General features: G+C 42.6%; 4 protein-coding genes across 7 annotated transcripts; 1 reads left to right on the top strand and 3 right to left on the bottom strand.

Moving 5' to 3' along the window:
- Positions 1 to 233: 233 nt before the first annotated feature.
- On the bottom strand, positions 234 to 5,504 carry kat8 (K(lysine) acetyltransferase 8). Of its 2 annotated transcripts, none has more exons than XM_026325741.1 (11): positions 5,101 to 5,504; positions 4,500 to 4,574; positions 4,162 to 4,340; positions 4,007 to 4,060; positions 3,673 to 3,837; positions 3,384 to 3,473; positions 3,094 to 3,234; positions 2,733 to 2,826; positions 1,280 to 1,430; positions 980 to 1,134; positions 234 to 440 (listed from the first exon to the last, which is right to left on the bottom strand). In XM_026325741.1, exons 1-11 carry the CDS (start codon positions 5,357 to 5,359, stop codon positions 376 to 378), a joined length of 1,428 nt encoding a protein of 475 aa, XP_026181526.1. In that variant the 5' UTR covers positions 5,360 to 5,504; the 3' UTR covers positions 234 to 375. The 2 variants fall into 2 exon arrangements, with proteins under 2 accessions (XP_026181526.1, XP_026181527.1); XM_026325742.1 differs by lacking the exon at positions 5,101 to 5,504 and adding an exon at positions 4,951 to 5,076.
- Positions 5,505 to 6,070: 566 nt separating this feature from the next.
- rnf25 (ring finger protein 25) lies at positions 6,071 to 10,707 on the bottom strand. Of its 3 annotated transcripts, none has more exons than XM_026325739.1 (10): positions 10,489 to 10,707; positions 10,214 to 10,285; positions 9,418 to 9,514; positions 8,961 to 9,028; positions 8,787 to 8,856; positions 8,597 to 8,668; positions 7,867 to 8,013; positions 7,671 to 7,784; positions 7,408 to 7,545; positions 6,071 to 7,007 (listed from the first exon to the last, which is right to left on the bottom strand). In XM_026325739.1, exons 1-10 carry the CDS (start codon positions 10,503 to 10,505, stop codon positions 6,315 to 6,317), a joined length of 1,488 nt encoding a protein of 495 aa, XP_026181524.1. In that variant the 5' UTR covers positions 10,506 to 10,707; the 3' UTR covers positions 6,071 to 6,314. The 3 variants fall into 3 exon arrangements, with proteins under 3 accessions (XP_026181524.1, XP_026181525.1, XP_026181523.1); XM_026325740.1 differs by having other exon boundaries at positions 7,695 to 7,784; XM_026325738.1 differs by lacking the exons at positions 10,214 to 10,285; positions 10,489 to 10,707 and having other exon boundaries at positions 9,418 to 9,741.
- Positions 10,708 to 11,999: 1,292 nt separating this feature from the next.
- On the top strand, positions 12,000 to 17,928 carry anapc2 (anaphase promoting complex subunit 2). The gene is made up of 14 exons (XM_026324736.1): positions 12,000 to 12,325; positions 12,790 to 13,039; positions 13,136 to 13,457; positions 13,822 to 13,954; positions 14,067 to 14,283; positions 14,512 to 14,631; positions 14,847 to 14,964; positions 15,270 to 15,448; positions 15,563 to 15,704; positions 16,033 to 16,108; positions 16,417 to 16,620; positions 16,730 to 16,862; positions 17,072 to 17,313; positions 17,404 to 17,928. Exons 1-14 carry the CDS (start codon positions 12,227 to 12,229, stop codon positions 17,611 to 17,613), a joined length of 2,445 nt encoding a protein of 814 aa, XP_026180521.1. The 5' UTR covers positions 12,000 to 12,226; the 3' UTR covers positions 17,614 to 17,928.
- Positions 17,929 to 18,930: 1,002 nt separating this feature from the next.
- On the bottom strand, positions 18,931 to 26,253 carry LOC113140753 (ras-related protein Rab-35). The gene is made up of 7 exons (XM_026324737.1): positions 26,007 to 26,253; positions 24,011 to 24,935; positions 22,301 to 22,351; positions 21,013 to 21,136; positions 20,773 to 20,897; positions 20,488 to 20,612; positions 18,931 to 20,249 (listed from the first exon to the last, which is right to left on the bottom strand). The coding sequence occupies exons 2-7, from the start codon at positions 24,063 to 24,065 to the stop codon at positions 20,100 to 20,102; spliced, it is 630 nt and encodes a 209-aa protein (XP_026180522.1). The 5' UTR covers positions 24,066 to 24,935; positions 26,007 to 26,253; the 3' UTR covers positions 18,931 to 20,099.
- Between the last annotated feature and the right edge of the window lie 605 nt (positions 26,254 to 26,858).

Below are 26,858 nucleotides of genomic sequence, written 5' to 3'. Positions count from 1 at the left end.
ATACTCTGCTTTATTTACGTTTTGTTATATTTTATATTATGTGGTTGTAATGTTGCTATTTCCATGAGGAACTAATCATTATAATCCTATTTCCCAAATGAGTTGAAGGCAAGAGCACTAATGTAAATATCTTCACTTCCTGACATTTAGATTTCTTTGTGGCTTCAATTACATTAAGAAGCAAACAAGATATTTGCAGCTGATACTTAGGAAATAAGGCATGAGAAGACATGTTTCTTTAAAACATATATTTTAAGAAAATACTGACAGATGCTACCATTGACTATATACAGAGAATTTTCATAACAGTGGAGTTTTTGCAAGTAAAAGTGGGGAAACTGGCAGATCAAAATGCACAGGCTGAGAGATGTGGTGTCACTTCTTGGACAGCTTGGCTTGTTTATTTTTGGGGGGCGCCCACTTCAAGCACATAGTGTCCACTGTGAAGAAGACGAGACACGTCTTTTAGTAAGACATCGGAGAAAAGAAAACACACAGACACGCATCACACTGAAACCAGCACTGGTAGTTAAAACATCAACAGGAACGACAGATTATTTTTTCTTCTAAGGGATGAGCGTCATCAGGTGAGATGCCAAACAAGAAAGAAACATCCACACATTGTAACCTTATAAGTTAGAGAATCAAGAGACTCAGCTTACTGCTTCATGTTTTTCCTGCCAGAAGGTATTGTAGCTTTTGCCACATTAAAATGATCGTGTGCAACCAACACTATACTATGCAAACATTTTTGAGCTTATATTTTGTCTATTCGGAGCTGAAGCAGTCGATTGATATAGAATTCATTGATACGGTTTCAGAACTGCTTGCCAATGCGTTGGACAAAGATGCCTAAAATTCATCTTCTTTAAACATTAGTTTTGGTTTTAATACTCTTCTGTGAATATAAAGTAAAAGAGGTAGAAAAAATAATGTAGAGACCAGAAGTCTGCACTAATCACATGAAGCCTGGATCTACCTGTGATGGGGGGTTTCTTGTACTGGGCGCTCTTCAGGTGCTCCTCCACCAGTTTAGGCGTCACACAGATTACATGCTGACCTTTCCAGTATTTCACCATGTTGAGCGACTGCAGCGTGCTGATGATGTCACTCTGCGTGATGCTGGTCATCTGGCTGCAGATAACAAAAAGAGCGTAAACCTCAAAATGTGGAGTCTAATTGAAAATATCATGAACAGAAGTTATGATTGTGGTAACAAAGATAAACAGGCTGATGGTCGTCACATGATGAGGCTTTGGCAGTCTGTGTGTTGGTCTACCTGAGGTCTTTGATGGACAGTGTCCCTCTGAAGTCCCTCAGAATCTCTAACAGGACCCAGGACCAGTAGCTCCTGTAGCTCAGCTTCCCCAGATCAGACAAAGGCTTCTCTGGAGAACCAACTGTATTCTCCAGCTTAGACAGCTCGTAACCTACAGACACACAGCAGCAAAAACAGAAACTTCACTACAAAAATGCAATGATGAATCATCTGGGTGTCCCACTACTATCTACTGCAGTCAAAATCCCAGGTCAGTAGTATTTGAAGTACATTAATGCAAAAATTGTATTAAATGAGGTGATGTTCTTCCTGCACTGTTTAAGGACAAGGCTTAATGAAGCAAACAACTGCAAATTTTGAACGGTTTCCTAGCACATAATGCCCAAAGTACACCATCGGTCTATTAGTAACACTGACAGAATATCTGAAACTCAACCAATAATCCTGAACTTTGACTAAAATTTAGATTAACAGTTGATTATTAAAAATGCACCGACTGCAATGTTCTTGGCCAATTCCAATTTCTGATTTTTCAGTAAGTGTGACCTGCTGATTCAGATTTTTTTTTTTTTTTTAAAGAACTCTAATGAAAGCATATACAGAAAATATTTTCTTCAATTAAATGTTTTATTTTATAATAAAAAATTATTAAACAGTACAGGATCTTCTCACAACAAAATAAAGTGCTATGGGCCTCGAAAAAGGTATAAAACTAGTATATTTTATAACAGAGTTATACTAACACAAGTCTTCTTTTCCTTAATGAAATGTTTTATTTTATAATAAAAGAAATTAAACGATACTTCTCATAACAAAATAACTTTCACAACAAAAAAGTGTTCTGCACCTTGAAAAAGTTAGAAATAAAATAAAACTTTCAAAAGTAACCAAAAATGGTTGTATTTTGGCCTTACAAATGTTACAAACTGATCTTTGTGTCATCTTCACTCACAAAAAAAATTTCCACACCAATGACATGTTTACACAGTGTGTGTGTGCATGGCTGTGAAGTCATTGCCTGCACCGCTGACAATAAGAGGATAGTCTAGGAATCGGTAAGACGTGAGCCTGACCGGACAGTCACTGATCCAGGCCAGTCATGCGTAAAAATTGTCCGATTCCGATCACTGGCCAGTCAATCAGTGCATCTCTATTGATTATCACCTGAAAGCTGGTCTTGCAAACATTTGCTAAACACTTCAAAAATGCTAAGATTAAACTACTTTTCCATTTCTTTTTATTATCAAATTAGGATTTTTTTTTTGCTATTGTAAATAAATAGTCAAAAGATAAAACTATAGCACTGGTATATTATTACTCTAGATAATTTATTGGCTATTAGAATTTCAATAAAGTACTTATTTATACTAAATAATACATTAAACTACTAATAAAATATAACCATCAGCTGTGGCACAGATCCATCCATTTAAGCTGCTGCTTTCTTACTTACTGAATGCTATGAGAAACTTTCCATAGCCTCTGCGTTGATAAGGTGGGAGTGTAAGGATACATGCCACGTTGTTCCCATCTGGAGATTCTTTCTCCTGAAAAACAAAGAAGCATTTGTTACGTCATTCAATCCTGTTAGCATATTTGAATTTATATGATCCTAATACATACGACAGCATGAGTTTATAAATAATTTATATAGTTTAGAAATTTAACAGGTATTCTACGCAAGAGAGGTACAAAGAGATGCAAGAAACCCTGAATCTGATAGAAGGCAAATAGTTTTTAAATCCACTTTACTCCAGAAACACTGGGAACAATACTAAACCCCACACATTCCAGCCCCCAGCGACGAGACTTACTTTGGAGAAGTAGCCCACGATGTGTGCCCCCTGTTTGTTGACTTCAGTGAGGATGTAGAAGATAAATGGCTCGACATCAAAGTACAGTGTCTTATGGTCAAGAAATAGTTTTGCTAGTAGACAAAGATTCTGGCAGTAGATCTGCAAAAATAAAGCAACAATCAGCCCCCAAATCATCAGAATATCATCAGAAATACAAAGTGGGAATTGGATTCTAGAGCAGTTCACACAATTTCGCATTAAACAGACAACATTTTCAGGTGCGGCAGTGACTTTCCAGGTGTACTCACTTTGTGGTCCCGTCCATCCACTTCATACACTGATATGTTGCTTCTTCTGTATATTTCTTTGCCTGGAGGCTGTTTCCACTGACAGTTAGACTAAGGAGACAAACGTCAAAGGTCAGACCTCAGACTTCTTGCATGCAGTGTGCAGTGATGTATGCACATAACTTTATCACCATTCATTGTTCATCTTTGTAGTAAACTTTGTACAACTTGGGTTTCATGGGTGGAAAATGTATTGTTACAAGAGAGTCAGAAAAAGCAGAGTTTCTTCTAAATTACACGAAAGACTGACCAGGTGATGTCTGAAGGTCTTTTCATACTTCATGTATTTAAGGCAATACTCGCAGATCCACAGCTTGGGCTGCTTGCCATAATCTTCTGGGAACGGGGAAAAGTACCAGGCATCGATCTCAAAGTTTCCAATCTGGATCTTATCCACATATTTCACTTTGGTGATCTATTGGAGAAACAGGCAGAAAAATAAATATCAAAAATCAATAAACAACTTAAACACTGCAGGCAACACAAAAGCACTTAAAGATAATGGGCTGCATACCAGGGTAAGTATAACTGCACACTTTAAGTCATCTATGTAAGAAACAAACAGACACACACTCCAACCTTACCGCCTCATGCTCCTTTTCCAGTGCAGCAGTTGTTGGGTCCATCTCTGCATATGTCTGTGTAGGAAAACACCATTAGATAATAAAAAAACCATTGAATGCATGAGAATATCGCCACAAACAGCAGAAAACAACTCTGTGACAGATGATGTCTCAACCTTCTGCACATGGTTAATCTCGTCGTGCTTGCGCTTCTGGTTTCGGGTGATCTTCCTTTCAGGCTGGTCACCCAAATCTCCAACGCCTCCGATCTCTGTGCTCTTTCTCACCGCATCCTTCACTGTCTTGGTAAGAGCGAGACGGCCCTTCCCCACCCACTCATCCAGGCGCCTGTTGACTGTGTGACAAAAGAACAAGGACATCAGGACCATTGAGGAGCAGTGAGAGAGATGTGTAGATACGGGACGGAAACATTTAGAAAAGTAGAGAGATGAGGATGGAGCACAGAAGATGGGAAACAAACAGCAATTTCGATCATATAACATGATGAACTCACATCCTACATAGTGAACATAGAACTCCTCTCTGCCCTCCTGCTCATTCAGCCTAGACTGAATAACTTCTGCTGTATCTGTAAAACAATAAACAAGATGCAACAGTAAATACAGATAATACAGAATAGACCAAAGCTATGAACCAAACTTCATTCAGATTTGTAGAAAAGTAATACAATATTTAATTAGCAAAAGCCTGTACAGTTATTTTGCCTGTTAAAACTTAGATTTATACAAATTCATACATTATTCAAATCGGCGATCCCATCATTCGCCAGACCTCGTTTAATTCTAACTAAATTAAGAAGTTAAATGACCGCTTTGACAACTGTAAGTAAGCGCTTGTTGTTTGAGCTTTAATGGTTCAGCCAACTAGGTTTGGTAATAAAAGTTCCTCCGATTTTTCCAGAAAGTCCCAATGATCTCTTCGTATCGTACAAACAGCTGACTTACGTCCTCCCGCCAAGCAGACTATCAATGAAAGCTTTATGTTGTGCATGTTGCACAGAGTTTGGCGTGAAGCCTTTCCCAGAGCAGAGCAGCGTTAACCTGGACTCTTAACTTGTCTGAACCAGTCACGACCACGACCGAGTCAGAACTCACGCCATGTTTTGTCGGCTCTTTGGCATAAATACGTTTCTCCGATCTCGACTGACACCTCCTGCTCCCTGCCGCAGCCCAGCATCCCTGCTCCGCCCGGGGCGTGCTGACTACTACAGCCCCCGGCTTCTCTCGACCGTCCGACGGCCTCCGCTTCGTCCTCTTCCCCGCAGCTGCCGTTAGAAGAACAAGCAGCGGGGACGCTACTGTCCAGCTCCCCCCGCTCACTGTCGATGTGACTCGAGTCCAGGTCTACGTCCATTGTAGGCTCTTAAATCTCCGCTGCGACTGTAGTTGTTGTGAGTCGGTCCCGCCAGTCACAGCGTCAGTGCTTTTAAAAACAACTACACGCCTCTGCGACCCTGCGCAACTAACCAGATGGGCTGGCCCTCAGCGGAAAGTGCCAAGATGGCGTCAGTGACGATTCCGCCTCTCAACTTCTAGAAACTACGATTCCCATCAGCCTTAGCGCTACGTTTGGAAACGTGTCTCGTTATAATACCGGGGCATGGAACTTTGGCTTTGCAGTGCAGATGTTTCAGTGCATGTTATAAGCTCATTGTGTTTAAATATTTCATCTGCAAAGTACTAACTATATCTGCCAGGAGCAAAAATTAAACTATTCAAATGTAGATTATTACAGACCTGATAACCAAGGGCCCAGGACTCTGTCTCCCATAGGACTCTATGGCCTTTTGTCTGTTGGTGGATGACTTAAGTAAGCAAAAAATAAATATATAAATAACATAATGAATAAATGAAATATATGCTGACACTAATGCATGAATAAAAAGTTGAATAAATGCTAAATGCTTTAAGAGTATTTCTATATTGCAATACATCTTTTTCAGATTTTATTCTTTATATATTTGAACACTTTTTTTCTAAGTTAAAGAGGTGCTGCCGGTGGCTTACAGCCTCATTATCAGCATATTTTCATGTCACTACATAAATAAAGGGCGACATCTGACACTGACATCCAGAGAAAATTTAATTTGTGTTTCATTCAAGTCATATTGCATCACAACAAAACACAACAACCACTTGTATCTGACATGAGTGTGCATGAAAGTGCAAACTGGGGAACAGGATAATGGCGATGTACTGCAGGATAGGATTCTACAGTGAACGTCAGTCCTGACATAGGGCTTTATTCTATGCAAATTCAAAATGGAGGCACACATACATTTGTTCATTGTCCCTACTGTTGCCCTTTGTCATAACACCTCCTCCCTCCCCTTCTCTCGCTCCACCACCTTTTGTTGGCAGACCCTGCCATGACCCCAGTGGGAGCCGCGTCCTCTGCTGTACAGGTTACCGGCCCCTCCCCTGCTCCTTGAAGCTCGCCCGTCCCAGGGGTACTGTGCAGACCCGGGGCCTCCACTGTGTGGGACAAATCGGTGATGGCCTCTTCTCCTTCCACGATGACCAAGGCTGCCTGCAGAGTCTGCAGCGTCTGCAGCGTCTTTTGAGTGTTCAGTTTCCACCCCTGATTTGCACACTCTCTGATCGTGTGGAGAAACATGCATCTTTTGTTGTTCTGCGTAGACTTCGCTGTCTGTCTTCAACTGCCATAATTCTGCTTTTACTTGCAGCTGCTGGCCATGATTACCCTGAGCTTTGTCTTTTACTGGTTCCTCAGTGCAGTTTGAGGCCAGAGAGATTTTGTCCAGCTGCTCTGAGATTGGGGCAATGCTCCCATGTTGTGGTCTGGATCTGCCTCCCGTCCTTGGCCCCCTTACCTGGTTTTGGCGCCTGTGGCCCTGGCCACCTCTGCAGTGGGCAGGTCTGGGAGCAAACTGGCCTGCTCTCGAGCCAGTGTCATCACAGGACACGTTAGAAGCAGAAGGAGCTGGTGGGCCAGGAGAGACATCCACATCCAGGTTTCCATTTTCAGCAACGGATGGAGTCTGTGGGAGTTGACATGTACTGCTGCAAATGTTTTTACATCACATCACACAGGAACAGCCATCAAAGACGCCTTACTCTGCCTGGTTTTTTGGTGCACTGTAATAGGTTTTCATTCTGAGATGATCCCTACCTCTTTCTGAGTTTGTACATTAACACTGTAACATGTAAACAACTAAAATGTCCAGGTGATGCTGCACCTAGCTGAGATCTAGCTTCAGGGCCAGCAGCTTAGATACAAGATCAGAAAAGTGAGACATGCAACACGTCTGAATACGCCAGTGTGAATTTCTGTCTGACAAGATGAAAAATACTTTCTGGATTTCACTGAGACCATTTTTGTGTCTTTCTCTTCTTATACTGGTGTTATCTGTAGTGTGTGGCCATATCGTTCATCCTTACCTCGTTGATATGGATGAAAAAACGATTTGACTCCACCTCTGGGTCAATGATTCCACCTTTAGACCTCTGTCTTTCCAAAAGCTTCTGGAGTTCACCCCACTTCTGCTGAAAATCCGAACCAACTGCTGCATCGTCCAGCTGAGAGAAAAAAAACAAACCCTGTTCAAGAAGTGAAACTGTAGAAGTTGAATGTTCCTTCTTGACCTTAGGAACAGCAGTCAGTACAAATGGACCACGGGCCGAGGTGGTTTTATGAAGCAAACCTGTACTTTAGAAAGTGGTTTCACCTCGGGCAGCTGGGGTGGAGGGGACGACAGAAGCTGATCAACATCGTACGTCAGAGGCTCTCTACACACCGGACACACCACAGTCAGCTCCTGTCAGAGGAGCCAATGTGAGTATTCACAAGGTCTTTGATTGAAAGCCTTTCATTTGTAACTCAGCTTGCTGATACCTTACCTGATAGTCCGACCTCTCTCTGGTCTTGTCCTCCTCCAGCTCCTTCTCCCTCTGGCGAAGCTCCGTTTCAGAGTGGCTGGCGTAGCGACCGAGGCAGTGGGAGTGGAAGTAGTGATAGCAGCTCGTCTTGGTGAACGTTTCTCCCTCCTGAGGACACGCAGTACAAGCAGACGCACGTACGTGTTTACTCACGTTAGCAGCTGCAGATCAGAGGCTGTCCTCAACAGCAATGATTTCTGGCCCACTTGGGGGCAGCAGAACACAACACTGACATATTATTACCTACAAAATGAATGCTGCAAAAAATTAGGCCTGCAACTAGTAAGTTTTTGCTTTATCAGTAGATCTGGAGAATATTTTCTCACTTGAGTTGATTCATTTATCTGGTCTATAAAACATCAGTAAAGAGTAAACCTTTCTAAAGCCTGAAGTAATGTCGTCATTACTAGATATTGAATTTCTGCTCACGTAAGACAAGATAAATTTACTAAAATGATATATAGATTATCTCAATATGCCTACTCAAAAATCCAAATATAAACAAAACCAATTCATACAACTGCAGAGATAAAGAGTTGAATAAAAAAAAATTTAAAAAAAGGTATTCTTAGAAAAATCTGCAAAAACTTTCAGAGATTCTTATGTGAATAAATAAAGAGCGTCCAGTGTTTCTTTTCTTCATAAAAAGAGAAGATACGACTGACTGGTGGAAAATGAGGTGAACATGTACCTTAAATCCGTAGAGACAAATGACACAATTTCCATGAGGAATGTTGCTCTCAGTCAGGATTTCTTTAGCTTTCTGTAGGAGGACGGTCAGAAAAGCAGCTGCATTACTGATCACTGGCTTCATGCATTAACAGATGAACAATCATTTCTTTAATTATGTGAAGAAAAAAAAAGCCACTGCATATATTGACCTCAATGAGCTGATACAACACTGGTGAACCCAGATAGGACTGAGCCTCCAACTGAAGACACTTTTGGACACTAAGAGAGAGCAGTTGCAAAGGATTGTGGGATGTTACGCTGCATATTTAAAGTTCCTTCGCAGAAAAATGAGACACACAGAGAACAGAGCTCCAGTTTCTCACCTGATGAGCTGGTCATCAGAAAGCCCCCGTGGGTTATGAATGGAGATGGCTGGACAGGACGAGGGATACTAAGGATACAAAGGCAGGAAGACGGAGTCTGGTGTTACTTATTTTCTTCAGCATTTCTTGATCAAATGAAAAAGCCTAAATCAACAATGAACATACTCATCTAACAGTAATGTGTGTGTGTGTGTGTGTGTGTGTGTGTGTGTGTGTGTCCAAAGACTGATATATCTTATTACTCCTATGTGCCAGAGAGCTTCATTGTTGTAAAACCAAAATGTCATTAAAAAACAGAATTCTCGAGCCGTGTCCTGTGACGTGGCACAGACAGGTTATTATTTCTGTGTTTACATTTTTACCATCTAATCCTCAACATTTTGTTTCAAGCATGTTTTTTTTTTTTCCTTAACCAGAATCTCAGTGTCAAAGTAGGAGAGGACAACGGAGAGTGGACCTGTTGATCGAGCGTCAAAGTCAGGGTGAGTCGGACAAACTGGGACACGGAGTCCTCAGCTGTGGACGGGTACAGGACCAGGCTCACCTCCCAGCCCCTGGAGGCCAGAGAACACAAACGGCTTTTAAAAACAGAGACCAAAAACTGGAGCCAACAGAAGCTGAAAATCGATCGAAAATCGAGATCAGGTGTCATCAGACATCAACAAGGCTGAAGTGATCAGATGGACACAACACGGAGACACATTGTGCCAAATATTTCCTTGCAAAACACATCGTTACAAAAAGATTTGTGAAGATTTCAGTTTGCTCAGAATCTACATTATTTTAATAAAATATAAAGCCACACTCACCAGGAGATAGGAGAGCTTAGATTAGGTTAGTCATGTGTGTGCTGAAAACATTCAGGCCTCCATCTCTGCTCATCACAACAGACCTGAGGTCAGTGTTCATTTGTCATTTCTGTTTCACCTGCAAACCTCTGGTGCAGCTGCAGAAGCAGAACTGACAGGGAGACCTGCTCTGAGCTGCATAGAGCTCTGGTGAGGGTGTTACACTGTGTGGTGTCCTGCTGTGAATCCACAGTCACAAATACTGATGCACCCAAAGTGGTGACCTGTCAGATCCCCTGACTCTAGTGTGTGTTTGAGTGTTGACAGCTCAGTGTCCTGAACATTACACATCTGGTGTTTACCTACTGAAACGATGGCCTATCTACATAAACTGATCTGAGGGCAGCACAGATGATCACACCTCAGAGCCAAAGCTAATGAAGCTAAACTCTGCTGTCATCTCACCCGTCCTCTGTGTTGTCCACCAGCAGGTCATCCAGGTAGATCGACTGCAGCACCTCGATTTCAGACATCACACTGCGGAGAAAACACAAAGTAGTTAGCTCGCCCTGCTGTTTTCGGCTAACGTTAGCGTGGCGGCTAACACGCTGAGCTGCTCATTAGCTAACATCAGCCACACCAGACCTGGCGCGGTCCAGCTCAGGGACCAGAACCACGGGCTGTCATGAGCTCTATGTGAGTCTGAGGGGACAAATCAGACATGTTGTTAACAAACTCACTCGCACTCCGCTGCCATGATGTTATTTCAGTGAGAGCCGCCGCTGAAACTGCTGCAAACTCTGCCGGACGCAGCCCCTTCACAGCGCCACAAGTACCGCTAGCTCGACTCAACACACTCAAAACCCCCGTAACCACTCTAACTAATCCTGGGTCGGCCCGTCTGGGGCCAGAGTAACTTCACTATTCTTGTAACCAGAGCACAACTATACCTACACAGTCTGAGGCTTTTATTTTGAAATGCCTTCACCGGACGTCTAGGAATCGTCTGATTTTACGGCCGCCCCTTGACACACACCGTGACTGGGTAATAAATAAGAGTTCACTGGGCTTTAGTGGTTTCACTGATTACTAACACTATTATATTGTGGATTAGTATCATTATCGAGACTAAATCTTGTTACCATTCTCTGAAATGATCAATTAAACTAAATTAGATATTTCCCATTTAAGCGAATTCACGCTTTATTTATTTTGATACGTTACTTAAATATAAGTAATTCGCACCTATCGTTATATCCTGTTCTGTTTGTTTAGATCAAATAAAGGTCAAAAAAAGTCTGTTTTAAACGCCTTCATACGAAGATTCAGTAGCTATAATTGACTTAGTGTACACTGACCTCCAGTGGTCACGGTGCGTGACTACAACTGCTGGAATTGTAACGTTTAAAATTTTAAAAAGTATTTAATTTTTAAAATTTTAACCGGAAGTAGCATTACGCTCAATTTGGCTACCTTGATATAGGGGGTGGTGTGGTTGTAGGTTTTCGCTCTTACCATGTGGGAAATATCAGTGTTTAAAATACATGCAGCCATCGTGTAAACTTAGGTACATATTAAATAATTCTCTTTAACATTTTTGCTCATTTTTACATCTTGTTTTGTTTTTTTCAGTGTTGTTATTTCTGGGTTCAATAAAAGAAGATTTTGAACGTGCCATAGATTTTACTCTTGACTGGTGAAACTGTGCCCTCTAGTGGTAACACTGCGTAACTAACGCTATTGTAAGTTTTATTTTGAATAGTAACCGGAAGTAGCACTACACTCAATGTAGTTATATTTACGTTAATAGCAATGTGATAACTTACTGTGGCCACTAGAGGGCAGAAAACAGCTGTACACAGAGGATCTCTGTTTAAGTGCATGTCTCAACAGAGAAAATTGGTATGTGTACTGTGATAATTTGATAATAATGATAATATAACAGATATTGATCCTGCAGTTATTGACTGTAGTATTGATTTGACCACACCGACAGCAGTTATTCTGATCGTAACACCGTGTAACCACAGATTTTAATGGTAGGTTGTAGTTCCCAACTGTGACCACCGGGGGGCAGAAAACCTGTAGGACAACAAAATGTCAAGTGTGATACTATACAGTCAGGACAATACTTCCTGCGAGTTTTCAAAATAAAACTATTTTGCTCAATGGTAAATTGGATAACTGTGTTAACGTTGGAGGGTTGGAATACGTACAGTTTGCCGGAAGAAGAAGAAGAAAAAGTAGAAGAAGAAGAAGGGAAAAAAAAAAGAAACCCCGCGATATTAGTAGCAGAGACTGTAATGGGTTTTGGAATTATTGTATTGCTATAAGAAAAATAATCATTTAAAAACATATAACACATAATGTGCACTTGTACACAGACATATGCGTCGTAATACCACGACAAGATTGTCCGAACTTTAAATGTTGTACTCCCACAAGCTAGTTCGTCGTTTGTGAAGAAAGTGTAAGAAAATGGAGGAAACTGTGATGGACTCGGACTCGGCGGAAACTTCGGGAGCCGCAGCACAACAGGGGGTTGCTGATGCTTGGGAAACCGTGACTGCGGCTTTGGTGGGTAGGCTTTAGCGCTATAGCCCAATGATAGAAATCTGCACTGAGTGAACTGGTAGAGCAGACGTCCATTCAGAAATCTCATGATTGCATGTTTTCTTGTTTGGGACAATAGTTCATGCCCAGTGGGATATGACTAAGGACAGTTCACTAATTAGACGGTCATTCGGGTTAATTCGGCATATCTGTGTCACCGTCCTCGTCTTTTTCTATCCCTGGTTGTTTTCTGTTCTGCAGTGTCTTCTTAATGTGCAACATCTGGCAGCACAGTGAAGCATCCAGCTGTAAATATAAGAAAATCACACTGAATGAATGACAAACATATTTGACCTAGATCAACATTCAGTAAGGCCAAATCAACGTAAATTACAGCTGAGATCAGTTTGTAAAACAGACTTTTAAACCTGTGAACTAAATGTGTCCAAGCACAATCACTTATCTCTGTTTTGCTCCTTTTTTTTTAGGTGTCTCCTCGATGCCTGGTGTCAGAGCGGAGCCTCTCGGACTCCCTGGCCCTGCTGAGTAGCCATGGGCTGGACCAGCTGCTGGGCGGATGGCTGCTGGAGACTCTGCAGATGCGTCTGTCCTCCTCTGTGGTTCCTGAGTTCTGGTGCGGACTCAAACAGCCAGAGAACGAGCTGGAGGAGAGAGACAGGGCCTGGGTTCTCCTCACCACCTTCCGAACACTGTTTGAACGACTGCATCCTTTCCTGGGCAAGTGGAAGATCAGTTCATAAGTTCAGTACCAGCCTCTGGTTTTCTCTGTCTGTCAGGACAGCAACAGTATTCATCCCCTCTTCCTCCTCCTAGGTGGTTTGGAGAGGCTGGGGATATGGCAAGACGAGGGCCGTGGTGGTCTCTGCGGTCTACAACCCAAGGGCCTCCAGGAACGGGCCTATACCGTCATCAGGGCCCTTCTCCTCTTCTCTCCCTCCCCTGTTCTCCAAGAGCGAGTGCTGGAATTTTACAGCAGGACCTTTTCTGTCTATATGAACCAGGAGGGTGAGGCTGAGGACGGGGCCGAGGTTACCGATGGTCCGGGGGGAGGGGCCTGCCCAGGCTGCGGGGTCCCCACACAGCAGTGCTGGTGTAAGGAGGCGCTGGAACAGCTACAGGAGCTCAGCCATATTCTGTGAGTGGACTCAGAGAAGGGTGTTTTTGTGAGGAGCTGGTGGAGAGTTTGAAGTTCACTGGAACAGGCTTTAAAATGAAAACACAAACCTAAAAAATGGTGACCAGAGCTTTACATTAAGCAAACACACAACATGAGGCAATGATGGTCAGTTATATTAAGTGATGCAGAATAGCCAAACCTAAAATGAATAAATAGTGTGCAATTTAAATGTTTCCACATGAAACTCACTATAACAGAAAAAAGCAGCAGCAGGAGCAAAAAAAAAAAAAACGTAAAAGGATGTGTAACAAAAGTAGTTCAGAAATCTCACACAGCACATGCATGTTTTAAATGGTTTTTTTGTTTGTTTTTGTGGTTGTAGCTCCAAACTACAGCTGCTGGAGTGGGTCAGCTCTGAGGCTGTCACCTCCATCCTGCACAAGCTCATTGAGCAGCGAATGGAGCAGCATTGCAGGGGCGAGTACGAACGGTCCTTCCTGCTGGAGTTCCAGGAGGTAAAGCATCTGTCCGTCAGTCCGTCCACACCGATGATCAGCTTCATGAAGTCTTGTCAGGATCTCTGCTGGAACGATACTGTGCTAATGTTACTTTGTTTTCGTGTGGCAGTGGCTGGAGATGGTGCTGGGCTGGCTGAGCAAAGTGTTTGCAAGCGAGGTGCACACTGACAGTTCACTACCATCTCCCAGTGCTCCCAGCGCTCCCAGCGTCCAGACCGGTCAGTCTACCAGCTCCATCCTGAAACAGTGGAGATGCCACATGCACCAGTTTTTCTGTAGGATCTATGTCAACATGAGGATTGAAGAGCTCTTCAGCATCATTAGAGGTAAGAGAGGAGATATTTTATGTCTAAAGTGTCCCAGCATGTTATCACAGCAGTTTAGTTTTTTTTTTTTTGTTGCTTGAAGGATCCGTCACAGATCTGATTTTAACTAAAAGTCTGTTCTTAAAGGTCCTTGTTTTCAGCTCTGACAGTGCTGCTCTTTGTGCTGAGCTAAGCTAAATACAGAGCTTCAGCTTCCCTCCTGTTTATTTTCACCCTCATCGTGTTCAGATTTCCCAGAATCTAAAGCTGCTATTGAAGATCTCAAGTTTTGTCTGGAGAGAACCAACCAGAGACAGCAGCTCCTCACCTCATTGAAATCTGCCTTTGAAAGCCGCCTGCTGCACCCAGGTTAGTTCAGCATGAACCCCACTCCTACTCTACTGTCACAGATGTGTGAATATATAATTCCACACTTTAATAAGTTCAGACCTGAAGGAAGCAGTTTTAAAGGTTGTCAGAAAGTTCATTTTTCCACTTAATGATATCTCTAGGTGAAGGATTTGTGCAGGATGACATTTAAAAGAGCAGGATAAGAAGCTAATTTTAATATCGTCTGTCATCAGGGGTTCACACGTCTGACATCCTGACCGTGTACATCTCGGCCATCAAGGCCCTCAGAGAGCTGGACCCGTCTATGGTCATCCTGCAGGTCGCCTGCCAACCGATCCGCAAGTACCTCAGGTGAGTTCTTTGCACTTAGAGAACTTTTTATTTACAGAATTTTAATGTGACATGAATTTATTACTGTTGGTTCACACGGTCAGGTTTAGTTCTGTTTGAAATGAAGTTTACCATTGATGGCTGATATTGTCGATCTCTTCCTGAGCTTTGGGATCTAGTTTGAGATCAGTTGTTAAAAGACTTTACTTGTTCAGAGAATAAAGCACAAATGGCCAAAATAAATAGACTCCAGCTATATAAAACCAGACCGTTCAAACCAAAAGCAGATAAAAAGGATACAGGCAAGAAGCTGTGCTGTGTTTCAGGACTCGGGAGGACACGGTGAGGCAGATTGTAGCTGGTCTGACTGGAGATGCAGAAGGCTGCACTGACTTGGCCTCGGAGCTGTCCAGAGGAGACCCAGTGACTCTGGAGATGCAGGACAGCGATGAAGAAGGCAATGACCCAGAGGACTGGACCCCAGACCCAACCGACGCTGTCCCGGGTCAGTAAACACGTCATGTCTTCATTTCTCTGTCACACTGACCGTGATGTGGTGTTGATGAATTAACTGAGCATCACTGGCGTCTGACATGTTTATTCTTCATGGATTTGTCAGACAAAATGGGCTCGAAGCATCGCTCGTCAGATATCATCAGCCTGCTGGTCAGTATCTACGGCAGTAAGGACATCTTCATCGATGAGTACAGAGCCGTGCTGGCTGACAGACTGTTGCACCAGCTCAACTACAACACTGCCAGGTACATGCAAACAAACAAGACTATCAGGAATCCAGAACATTTGGATACATTCCTACCACATGGGACGCAGTATAAAAAGAAACAGTCCCACACCAGGGCACTGCATCCATTAAATTACACTGAACGACGGGCTTCAGCCAATGAAACACATAACTGAGTATTCTACTGATTATTCCATCAAATAATCAAATGAATAATTTTAAAATTAAAAAGAGAAAATCACAGGTCTCTTAATGAATGAAAGTACAAATATGAATCAGTTCGTCTTTGCATTTTCAGTCATCATCCGTTGTTTTTCTGTATGATATTGTGTTCTGTGTGTTTGCAGGGAGATCCGTAACGTGGAGCTGCTGAAGCTCAGGTTCGGGGAGTCTCACATGCATTACTGCGAGGTCATGCTGAAGGTAACCAGCTTTATAGGTCTTTGTGGTCACTGGTCACAAATACCCCAAACAACCAACACTGACAAATGCACTGACGTTTAAACACGAGGGCCACATGTTTGGCTTGTAACATCCCAGTCGATAATGTCACCCACCTGGATAAAAACAGGAAACAACCCATAATTTTACAAATGTTTCTGTTTATTCATTCAGATTGAATTTGCAGTTAAAATCTTTACGAATCATATGAATTACAATAACACAGATGTGTAAATAAAGAGTGAAAAACATTACTTGTTACATGTCTGTGCTGTTTGTCTCCTCTCCAGGACATGGCAGACTCCCGGAGGATCAACAGTAACATTCGTGAGGAGGAATCGAGGCTGAGCGAGGAGGAGCAGCCCCCGCTGTCCCTGTCAGCCATCATCCTGTCGTCCGAGTTCTGGCCTCCACTCAAGGAGGAGAAGCTGGAGCTGCCTCCACTTGTCTGCCAGGCCATGGAGGCCTACACTCACCGCTATGAGAAACTCAAGGTGGAGGCTGCAAGATACTGATCTCTTTCTTTTGGTTTCTGTGGTGGATTCACTTGGTAAGTTGCTGCAGGTGATGCTTTCTGTTAACAGTTTGTCTTCCGTGTCTCAGGCTATGAGGACGTTGAGCTGGAAGCCTCACCTGGGTTCAGTCACTATGGATGTTGAGCTGGAGGATCGTACCCTCCCCAACCTCACTGTCTCCCCCATCCATGCTGCCATCATCCTGCACTTCCAGGAAAAAAGTACAACCAACTTCTTTGGGAAATGCTCTTGTTTGCCACCTAAGCCAGACACAGATGTTATATTTCTATAGCAGCTGGGATGTACAGGGATTGTTACCATCAGACATCACTTCCTGCAGCTGCTTCACAATAAAATCCCTGTGATAGATACTGGAACGTGTGAGAGAAAGTCGGATCTGTGTTAACGGCTGCTGTTTCTCATCCATCAGGTTCGTGGACGCTGGAGGAGCTGAGTTTGAAACTGGGCGCCCCGAAGGAGCTCGTGCACAGGAAACTAGCACTTTGGCAGCAGCATGGTGTGCTGAGGGAGGAAGCCGGAGGGCGCTACTATGTGGTGGAGAAGGGCTCCTCCAAAGAGAAGATGGAGAGAGGGGTGATGCTGATTGACAGTGATGAGGAGAGAGACTCCAATACCACCACGCAGTCTGAGCAGAGGGAGGAAAAGCTTCAGGTATGACACACACGGACCCTTTCAAACAGTTAACAGGATGAAATGTGATGCTAAAAATCATCTTAAAATTTTCGGCCATTGTCTCTGCAGCTGTTCTGGGCCTACATCCAGGCCATGCTGACAAATCTGGATAGCATGACTCTGGAACGGATCCACTCCATGCTCCGGATGTTTGTCGCCACAGGACCTGTTGTCACAGAAATGGATGTCAACGAGCTGGAGGCTTTCCTGCAGAGGAAGGTCCGGGAGCATCAGCTGGTGGTCTCTGCAGGTGTCTACAGACTCCCCAAATCCAGCTGATGGTGGAAACGCATGCGAGCAAAAACGAGGATGATGAACTGCTTATGTGTGACGCTGCATTCATGTGCTCTGGGAACTCTTAAGAAAATGTTGTTCCCATCAGCTTTTGGGTGGGGAAACTGGAATGGCCTTTTTCAGCAAAGAACTGTTTGTTTGGCAGACACACACTACCAGTTTGCCCCAAGTAAATATCAGTAGCTGATAGCCTCCAAGACAATTTCCACCAGTGAATCAAACGGGATTTTCCTGTGATGTGAAGGCTATTCCTCTGTAGGCTTTGGTTTTCAAAATAAAAAAGCACTTCCACCTTCTTGAGCATCAGTGTTACAAGTGTTTGCTGCAGTTGGAAATTATGGTGTTAATGCTGGTGAACACTGATGCATCAAAGAGATTTATTATATTTATTATAAAAGGCATAAGGTGCATCGTAAAAAGCATCTGTCTGTGTTTGAACTGTTTCAGTCAGTGAGACTTTCAGCTCAGTTCCATTTTGAGCGACACAAGCCCCATGTGACAGGTTTCCAGCTGCAGGGTTTGATGGTGTTGGACACTGGTGCATCATTCCTAATGACACATCTTTCATTAGTTCCACATCTTTACCTCCGGTCTCAGAGACGCAACGGGTGCACGCTGCAGCTGAATCCTCTGTGATTGTTTTCTTAAGGACCATATCAGTGTTTTTATGACCTGACAGCAAGGACCAGCTGTTCAGTGCATCATGGAGCCTCATATTCTGCATGCGATTTCATTATTTACACAGACAAGTTACACAATTTAGAAAGAAGTGTTAGTTTATAGAATGAGTGACTGTCAAGGTCAAACTGCAGTGCTGTGCAGCTGCACTGGCTCAAAGCACAGCAGAAGCATTCATGTTGACACCCCCACACAGTTCAGTACGCTGCTTTGGCCTGTGGACGATGGGCTCCACACAGATTTGGGTTGGGCTGTTTTTACGCCATTAATGCACTAGCATGAATTTGAAGTATGTTAAAATGCAAATACTAACAGAAACTTATTCTGATTTTTACTACTGCTCTGATATACTGCAGAGGAAAATCTTATATCTGACAACTGTCACTACTACTAACTTTTCAGATTAGGATTTTATTACTAAAAACCAAAGTACATAATCAAATATCAACAGACAAAGTGGGGATGTTATTGTCTATCAGTTTCCCCACAGCACCAGCACTATCCTTCAACATTCAGGAGACAATTGAGTCATTACAGAATAATCCTATTCATAAGAAACTCTGAATTTTACATTAATCGCTGTTCCACCTGAAGCACAGGCCTCTATTTTATACAAACAATAACTCTGGGTTTATTGCTTTATTTGGATTTGGACACATCTGCTAGGTAACATTTAAAAACAACATAGTAATGACTTTTAACACTTTAGGCTCACATTTGTCTTGAGGTTATACTCACTGTAGTCTTGGATTTGAACTCCTTTGAACTGAAGTAAGGCATACAGAGTGCACTCATCACACCTGTTAGTGTGTCACGGTTACAATTTAGTAACAACTGCAACCCGTCCCCTCTCAGTGGTGAAACACTTAACACTGAATACTAGCGCCTAACAGTGGTTTACTAGTGCGCAGTTAAAGGACCATATCAGTGTTTTTATGTTTTCACTCATACATTTCATATTGCACCACCATGTATTAGGGTTTGTTATTTATTAACTTTACAGACAGTATGTACCACTAAAACAAAAAAAAAAAAAATCAACTTGCAGATACTTGAATAGAGTTTGGTTAAATAATGCCTCCCCTGACTTTTTCAGTTGTTTCTTTGCAGAAATGAAGTGCAGATTGTTCACCTTTGATGTGTAACGCATCGTCTCATGCTGGGGGCTCAAAATCAATTTTCAAGCAAAATGGCAAACTTCACTTTATTTAAATCTACTCCCCCATTTGTGAAGATGTTCTTTTACTTTTACTTTATTATGTTATAGCAGACTATTTAACTGGCAATTTCATGGCATCATCTCAGACTTTAGGAAATTGTAATGGGACCTATTTTCGGACAGTTTATTGGTTAAAACATGTTAATGGATAATGGAGATATTTGTTAGTTAGAGAAGAGTTTTTACTCTGGAGTGTTGGACGGACTGAACAACTCCTCCATCCTCATAACAAGTACAGCGAAATGTAAAAACTACAACATGCCCTTAAATTTTAGATGTAATACATGTGCTAAAAACTAAAATACACCATAATGGTCCTTTAACTCTGTAACCTGTGCAGTCAGCAGTGACCTACTTGAAATCCCTCAGCCTCAGTTACTAAACAACCAACAGTTAAGCAGTATAACCCGTAGACTGTTGTGTTGTAACTTGGCATAGTAAATAATGGACCACACAGTTTCTGACATTCATATCTGCAGTTTAAAAGACTTATCTCCTAAGGCACGGTTTCCCAATCTTGTCTGAATGCTCTTTGTGTAAGCGATGAGTGAGAAGTGGCTTTGGTGTCTGGGTCTCAGCAGCATTTCTTCCCTTTCTTCCTGCGGTCTCGATCTCTCTGGGCATTGATGTTGACAGTGTCCTTCTCCCGGTCTCGTTCCCTCTCGGCTCTGTTCTGGCTCTGCTTCTTGGCCCGAAGCACCATGCGGGTGAAGGCCATGAACATCTGAACAGAGCAACAAAAAAGAGACTGAGCCTTTAGAATCATTTCTAAATTTCTCTTAACCCCTGATGTCTGGATACTTGAATAAGAAAAAGAAGAAAAAACAACAAGCTACTTGCACATGAAAATATGCATCAGTGACTCTGCTAATTCCACAGCAGACCAAATGTGTATATGAGTATTGAAGGAAAGGATTTCTATATTGGATTATAAGTACAAATACTTCAAACACTAGAGTTACCTCTTCTACATTTATGTTCTCTTTGGCACTGGTCTCGAAGACCCGAACACCCACCGACTCCCCAAAACGCACAGCATCCTGGGTCTCCACCTGTTTTCTGGCAGGATCGTCGTTCTTGTTTCCCACTGAGAAAGGGAACAGGAAAGAAAAATGTTTATTTCTGTAAGGTGTCATTTGTACCTGCTCTAAGGCAGCTCTGAGCTGCTACACAGAAATGTACCAGTCTGAACTCCCCACCATGCAGATAACAATTCTCTTAAAAACACATCAACTCAAATGACTCACCGAGGATCTTGCAGACGCTGTCACAGTTCTGGGAAATTTCATTTAACCACCTTTTTACATTTACAAACGATTCTGGATTTGTCACATCGTACACAATAATGACACCGTGGGTGTTTCTGTAGTATCTGAAGAGAAAAAGATGAAGCCGAATGAACTGGGTGATACACCACCAGACTAAAATATAAGCGAGGAAAAGCCCTGCACAAAAAACAAAACAAGCTTTGATTTGATGATGATTACGTTGATGTGATGGTCCTGAATCTCTCCTGCCCTGCTGTGTCCCAGATCTGCAGCTTCACCCGCTCTCCTTCAATTTCCACTGTTCGGATCTTGAAGTCAACACCGATGGTGGTGATGTAGCTGCCTATAGGAGACCAGCAAACCATCAGAAAACAGCCAACATAGAGCGGGAAGCACAGACACCAAATGCTGCACTTTTAAACAATCAGTTCTACAATTTGACAAAATATCTAGGATCAGTAAGCACAGGTGGGGCAGCAACATAAATGACATAAACAACCTTTGGACAGTCCAGAGGGTTATTTTGGAAGACAAAAAGTTTAACATTAAAAATTACACCCAAATTGACCGTGCTGGAGGTCTGTTATATTCTGCACCACAACTTATTTAAACTTTGACCTATATTCTTACAATGGTTGAGCATGCAGGGATTTTTCTCATTAAAAAAAGCAAACTACTAATGGGCAGATTTGCTCTTATACGAATTGGCCGGTGCTGTAACACTGCAAGATGTTAAGCTATGATATGTTTTGAAATGACCCTCATACTTTCATATGGCAAAAATGTGGTGTTTGATAGAAGCAGAATCTGATGCGTCCACTGTGCAATGTTTGCTGATCACACTGATTTGTGTTGCAGTTGCTGTCACTTGTAACTGAGGGTCACAGCACTGTTTTCTGAAATGGATATTTACTAACTTCCAGTACAGCTCCACCCAAATTCAACTAGAGCAGAGGTCCAATAAGAAAAACACAAGTGAAAGCATCTGAAAGCACGTGGTGCCTTGGATTGGAAACTGCAGGTCACATTATGTGTGTGTGTGTGAATTATTGAGAATGAGTTATATATATCTTCTTCAGATATACTGATTTGATTTAATGTCTGGCCTGTCATCTTCACAGCTGTGCCCATTTGTCAAAAAAAACATGCAGTTTCCACACCAAGGCGCATATACACACACACACACACATATATATATATATATATATATATATACACACACACACACACACATATTCCACCCTTGCACCAAAAATGTCTGAATGTTGTCCAAAGTGCTGCCTCACTCTGGAGCTCCTCACAGGTTAGGACAGTTCTGACAAACCCTTGATATGAGATGTCTTGTGTTGATAAAATGCTTTTATGTCTACGGCTAAAAGTGAAGCTTCAAGTATGTTAGTCTGAAACTTTGTCCAGTTTGAAGTGTTTTCCTAAAATGGGAAGGCTTGATCAACATGAGCAGTGGTATCAACTTTCATGCGACTTGCACAGACCTGTGGTAACTCACCAGAGAAGGAGTTGTCTGCAAAGCGGAGCAGAAGACTGCTTTTCCCCACATCTGGGACAGACAGAAGACAGGAGGATAAGATTAGCATGTTTCACTTTGAGGAAATGAATGTGACCAATCAGGAAGAGACAAGCCAGTTATGTCTAAAATTTACCCTCAGCGAGCCAAGCTCATTCTAGTAACTTTGTAAATTCAAAGAAGCTGGTTAGCAACACGGAAACAAAGCAAGGGCTGAACTACTTCAAATGAAACGCGTGATTAAAAAGAATCTGGAGCAAACCTGAGAATTACATCCCAGAATGATGTGCTATAAATTGCTCTGAACAAACTAGTGCCAACTTGTTAGAAAGTTACTTGACAAACCAGAATGAAAAGAACAGCAGATACAATTACTCACGCTGTCACAGTATTACTCCCATGCTAAGAAATTAAATGTAAGAGATGCTAAAAATGCTAAATTCTTGCATTTGTTCTGCCATAAATTGGCAAAAGGCTGAAAACATTTCTGCCTCAGTGATGCAACAAAAACTATGACTGGTGCCAAAAGTTAGTATCAAAATTATACTCTACGCAGAAATAATGATCATTTCACACAATATACATTAATTGTTCCACACTATGGAGTCCCAGAAGTGACAAATGTAACTTAACAGGCTGCTTGATGAGTCGAAGTCTAACAGGTGGAGAAAAAAAAATTCTTCTTATTGAAACAGAAAGGTAGAATTATTAACATAAAGGTGTAATGATATAATCACTGGGAATCCACCCACTAAACAAATAAATCCACAAGTCAATGTAAAACAAAGCCACGGACAGGGTTGAGTCATGATATCCTGAACTGGAATGACTTCCAAATGTACCAAACAGTAAATGTGTAGCAGGGAAAGTGAGCACAGATCAGTCATCATACACCACCTCGAGAAGTGAAGTTTGCTTGTTACCGCAGACATGTGGTAACACACAGTGTCTGTGTTTCAGTGGTATTAATTGGACTGGAGCTCTAGACTCTAGGCTTCACAATGAGAATCTAATCGCTGAAAAAAAATAATTTCCTGCAAAGATGAAGGTGGCCTAAAAGGATTTAGTATTTCCTGCAGCACGTTTAACCCTCTGGAGCCTTCAGGCCTGCTAGTGAACAATGTAATATATGAACAGTGATCTGTGGTAAATTCTCAATAGATAAAACCACACACATTTTAAATGACATCCAAGTTAAGTAAGAAACAAGTAGACAATAGGCAACATCTCAAAAAAAATGCGGATGTTTCGTGCCCTTTTATACACAGCTAACAAGACAGAGTGATAATCTGTCACAGTCACTGATAAAATCTAAAAAATTCCCAGTACTAGACATACACAACTTGCTGTGAACCAGTTTGTGAAATGAAACTCACTGACAAAAACCGCTGTGAGGTGATTCTTCCTTAAAAAGGCTCTAATAAAAAGGTTATTAGAGTTGGTATAGATGTGGAGTGGAATTGACTTTCACTACAATTGCCCAGGTAGTGTAACCATAAGCCTGGATGTGCCTGTGGATATATGCAAAACACACACGAATACAGCATCCAAATACATTGGACGTCCATAAGGACCATCACTGATTTCAGTGTATTCGCTTGCAGGTAGCCTATTTATGCCATTTGTCACTTCTGGGGCTGTGCACAAAACTCTCCTGTCTGAAGAATCTAAAATGAGTTGAAATGTACTAACTGGAGTCTCCAATGATGAGCAGCTTAAAGAGATGATTGTAGTCTTTCCCTGCCATGTGGATGGCCTCTTACTGAGTTTCAAAGTAAAATCAGTTTCATAGAAGGAGGTGATATTTGTACTCTCCCCAGTGTTTTTCTTGGTTTCACCTCCCAGTGCTACACGCTTAAAGTACCACAAGAGTGTGTCCACAGATCGCAGGCATCCCCATACCCGTAAGAGAACATTTCCCGTTAAATTTCGGCACTTTTATTTTTGTTTTATCCTTAAGCTTCAGTTCAAATGGTCACATCATGCTCTTTGGTTTCATAGTGAAACCACAGTAGCCAGCAGTATACGGAACATTTCCCAAGAGCTGTGCATTTATGATTCATGCTCCACAGCTAAGCCCGGCCGTGTGCTGCCACCTTAGTTCCAGTTCCACCCAATGAAACTCCTGCAGGGGATTTCCAACCTGTGACGACACTTTGACTTTTGCATTCACAGTTCTGTCAGTGCAGAGTGGACACTCCCTTCTTCTTCCTCTGGATGCAGTCCAGTGCTGAATGTGATGTTTTCACTTAACTTTCAAAGTCACACATCAAGGATCCAAGACAGAGGGATTTAGCGTTTTGTGGTTTCTGCTCTGACAGTCTAATGGACAGGTGAACTTACAGCTGATCAAAACTCCAGTTATTGCCAGTTATTGCCCTGAACTCCTCCACTTCTCACTCACGAGCCATCTCTTATTCTGAAGAGGTGCAAACTGCACCTTTTCCCTGCAGTTCAGAAGTGGCTAAATGTGCTGGTTCCTTTTCATTTCATCAGTTCATTTCACTTCTGTTTCTCTGGTGGTTGGGTAAAGGGTGGACTGTTCCTTATTTCATTATACGACAAGGGTGTCCCTTCCGTTTTCTTCTTCTGGCTTCACCCTCAGGTTTAAAAGGAGCTAAACAAAGAAAGGAAAAAAGTAAAGAGGTCACACCATATCACACCAATCACTCGGCTCACTACATACAGTTTCTGTTTGTTGTACGCAGTGTGATCCTCTCCTTACCTCCTTACCTAGTCCTCAAACAATAGCTGAGTCACAGTAACACTGTCCTTATCCTGGTTTGTCTGTCAACATCCTAGAACTTATCTGGTTTAGCTGACAGTCCAACTCTCTAGCCTAGCACAGAAAAGCAGACCAGGGCTAGTTAATGCTGGGACAGTTTCCATGAAAACAGGAAAGGCTGTCGGTGCCTCTACAGGCGGCTAAATAACGGGACGTTTCTAATGTCTTATTGAGTCTTATGTTACCCATACTTCAATTCGGCTAGCACTGACAGCGTATCTTAAACTAAAAATAACACATGCTGTTTAAAGAGATTTAACCTGTGTAACGCTGTGTGCACCACCCACTGTAGCACCGAATTCTTGCTGAGATTTTAAAACATAGTTTGGCTTGAAATTCCCATGAAAGCAATAAAGGCTGCTTTCAGGTTTAACTATACCAGTTCTAGGTCTGAAATAATGCCACCCCAAACTTTCCACGAAAATACCTGTTTCCTGACGCTAATGTAAGACACCTATCGCCTTTTCTGCCCGTGTGGACAAGAAGAAGTTACAACAGGGCGAACATGAACTAACATAATGCTGACTCGCCTGGTCGATAATCAACAGTTTATTTCCACGGTCACACTTTCACAGCTCCGGGACAGTTGTAGTTAGCTAAGTGGTAACTAATGCACCAGCAGCATGAAACAGAAAACGGGATAAAAACTCTTTATGTTAAGCTTTGGCTACCACAGCCGAAGTTACAAATCAGCCGCAAAAGTTTATAAAAATGTTAGTTTGTGTTTGATAGGGTGTGTCCCGCTGCGGTCAAGCGAGAAAACCTTAAAATCCTCTACTTCGCTTGCGCAGTCTGGAGTGACGGTGTCTGGGCCTGACCCCGGCCTAGTCATTGACACCAAGACGTCTGAAAACGTCTTATAACCCGGGGAAGGTCTGAAGCAGCCACTGTAGAGCCACTTACGTTTGTCTTTCACGGCTCTCGGTGCTCGGTAGGTGGGTCATCTAGTCAGATCCGGGGTAGATGTTGTTTTTGTCCCGGTAGAGTCCGCTGGATCACGACTCCGGTCGTGACGTCTCCCTGCCGACCACACCTGACTGTCTGCAGCTGATGAGCCGCTCTCATCATCTGATGCTGCTGCGTTCACGGACCGCGGCGGTATGAGACCTCGGCCGTAAGAGCCTTGTCAAGCAGGTCAGCCTTGCGCACCTTTTCATGCCATTACGGTGTTGTGCCGAAAAAAGCACCCCTGTCGTGAAAAACACCCCCGTCGCGGGAACGCGCATTTCAAGACAGTCGCCTTATAATGAAACCAACGAACGACTTGAGTTTTAAGAAGAAGAATACTTTATTAATCCCCAAGGGGAAATTCATTTGTTACAGCAGTTATTCTTTTTTTTGTGTGTGTGGGGGGGGGGGGGGGGGGGGGGGTGCGTTATTGTGGAATTATAGAGTCTTATGGCCGTGGACACAAAAGGCTTCCTGAATCTCTCAGTCTTGGCTTTAGGAGGAATTAGATTGTGGCTGAATTAACTTCCCATTCTCCACAGTTTCTCATGAAGTGGGTGGGCAGAATTGTCCAGTAGGGAGTTGGTTTTGTCCACCATCCTCCTCTCTGCCACAGCCTCCAGACTGTCCAGTTCCAGTCCAACAACAGATTTTTCCTTCCTGATCAACTTGTTTAGTCTGTTGGCCTCACCAGCCTTGATGCCACCTCCCCAGCACACAACTGCAAAGAACAGTGAACTCACTACTACAGACTGATAGAACGTCTTCAGTAGCTTGTTGCACAGGCCAAATTAACAGAGTCTCCTG

This window comes from Mastacembelus armatus, chromosome 8, assembly GCF_900324485.2.
Source record: "Mastacembelus armatus chromosome 8, fMasArm1.2, whole genome shotgun sequence".
NCBI classification, from domain to species: Eukaryota; Metazoa; Chordata; class Actinopteri; order Synbranchiformes; family Mastacembelidae; genus Mastacembelus; species Mastacembelus armatus.
This window is presented reverse-complemented; position numbering and strand designations above follow the sequence as displayed.

What these genes read in the sequence shown, in the direction of transcription:
- kat8 (XM_026325741.1), bottom strand. Translation starts at nt 5,359, where the DNA reads ATGGACGTAGACCTGGACTCGAGTCACATCGACAGTGAGCGGGGGGAG. An exon ending in CTATGTTCACTATGTAGGAT is followed by an intron (nt 4,341 to 4,499) that starts GTGAGTTCATCA and finishes TTTGTCACACAG; the next exon opens with TCAACAGGCGCCTGGATGAG. An exon ending in TGGAAAAGGAGCATGAGGCG is followed by an intron (nt 3,838 to 4,006) that starts GTAAGGTTGGAG and finishes TTTCTCCAATAG; the next exon opens with ATCACCAAAGTGAAATATGT.
- rnf25 (XM_026325738.1), bottom strand. Translation starts at nt 9,612, where the DNA reads ATGACACCTGATCTCGATTTTCGATCGATTTTCAGCTTCTGTTGGCTC. An exon ending in TCTGATGACCAGCTCATCAG is followed by an intron (nt 8,857 to 8,960) that starts GTGAGAAACTGG and finishes GCTCTCTCTTAG; the next exon opens with TGTCCAAAAGTGTCTTCAGT. An exon ending in TGTTGTATCAGCTCATTGAG is followed by an intron (nt 8,669 to 8,786) that starts GTCAATATATGC and finishes GTCCTCCTACAG; the next exon opens with AAAGCTAAAGAAATCCTGAC.
- anapc2 (XM_026324736.1), top strand. Translation starts at nt 12,227, where the DNA reads ATGGAGGAAACTGTGATGGACTCGGACTCGGCGGAAACTTCGGGAGCC. An exon ending in ACGACTGCATCCTTTCCTGG is followed by an intron (nt 13,040 to 13,135) that starts GCAAGTGGAAGA and finishes TCCTCCTCCTAG; the next exon opens with GTGGTTTGGAGAGGCTGGGG. An exon ending in CCGATCCGCAAGTACCTCAG is followed by an intron (nt 14,965 to 15,269) that starts GTGAGTTCTTTG and finishes GCTGTGTTTCAG; the next exon opens with GACTCGGGAGGACACGGTGA.
- LOC113140753 (XM_026324737.1), bottom strand. Translation starts at nt 24,065, where the DNA reads ATGGCAGGGAAAGACTACAATCATCTCTTTAAGCTGCTCATCATTGGA. An exon ending in GCTCATCATTGGAGACTCCA is followed by an intron (nt 22,352 to 24,010) that starts GTTAGTACATTT and finishes TGTCTGTCCCAG; the next exon opens with ATGTGGGGAAAAGCAGTCTT. An exon ending in AGAACATAAATGTAGAAGAG is followed by an intron (nt 20,250 to 20,487) that starts GTAACTCTAGTG and finishes TGCTCTGTTCAG; the next exon opens with ATGTTCATGGCCTTCACCCG.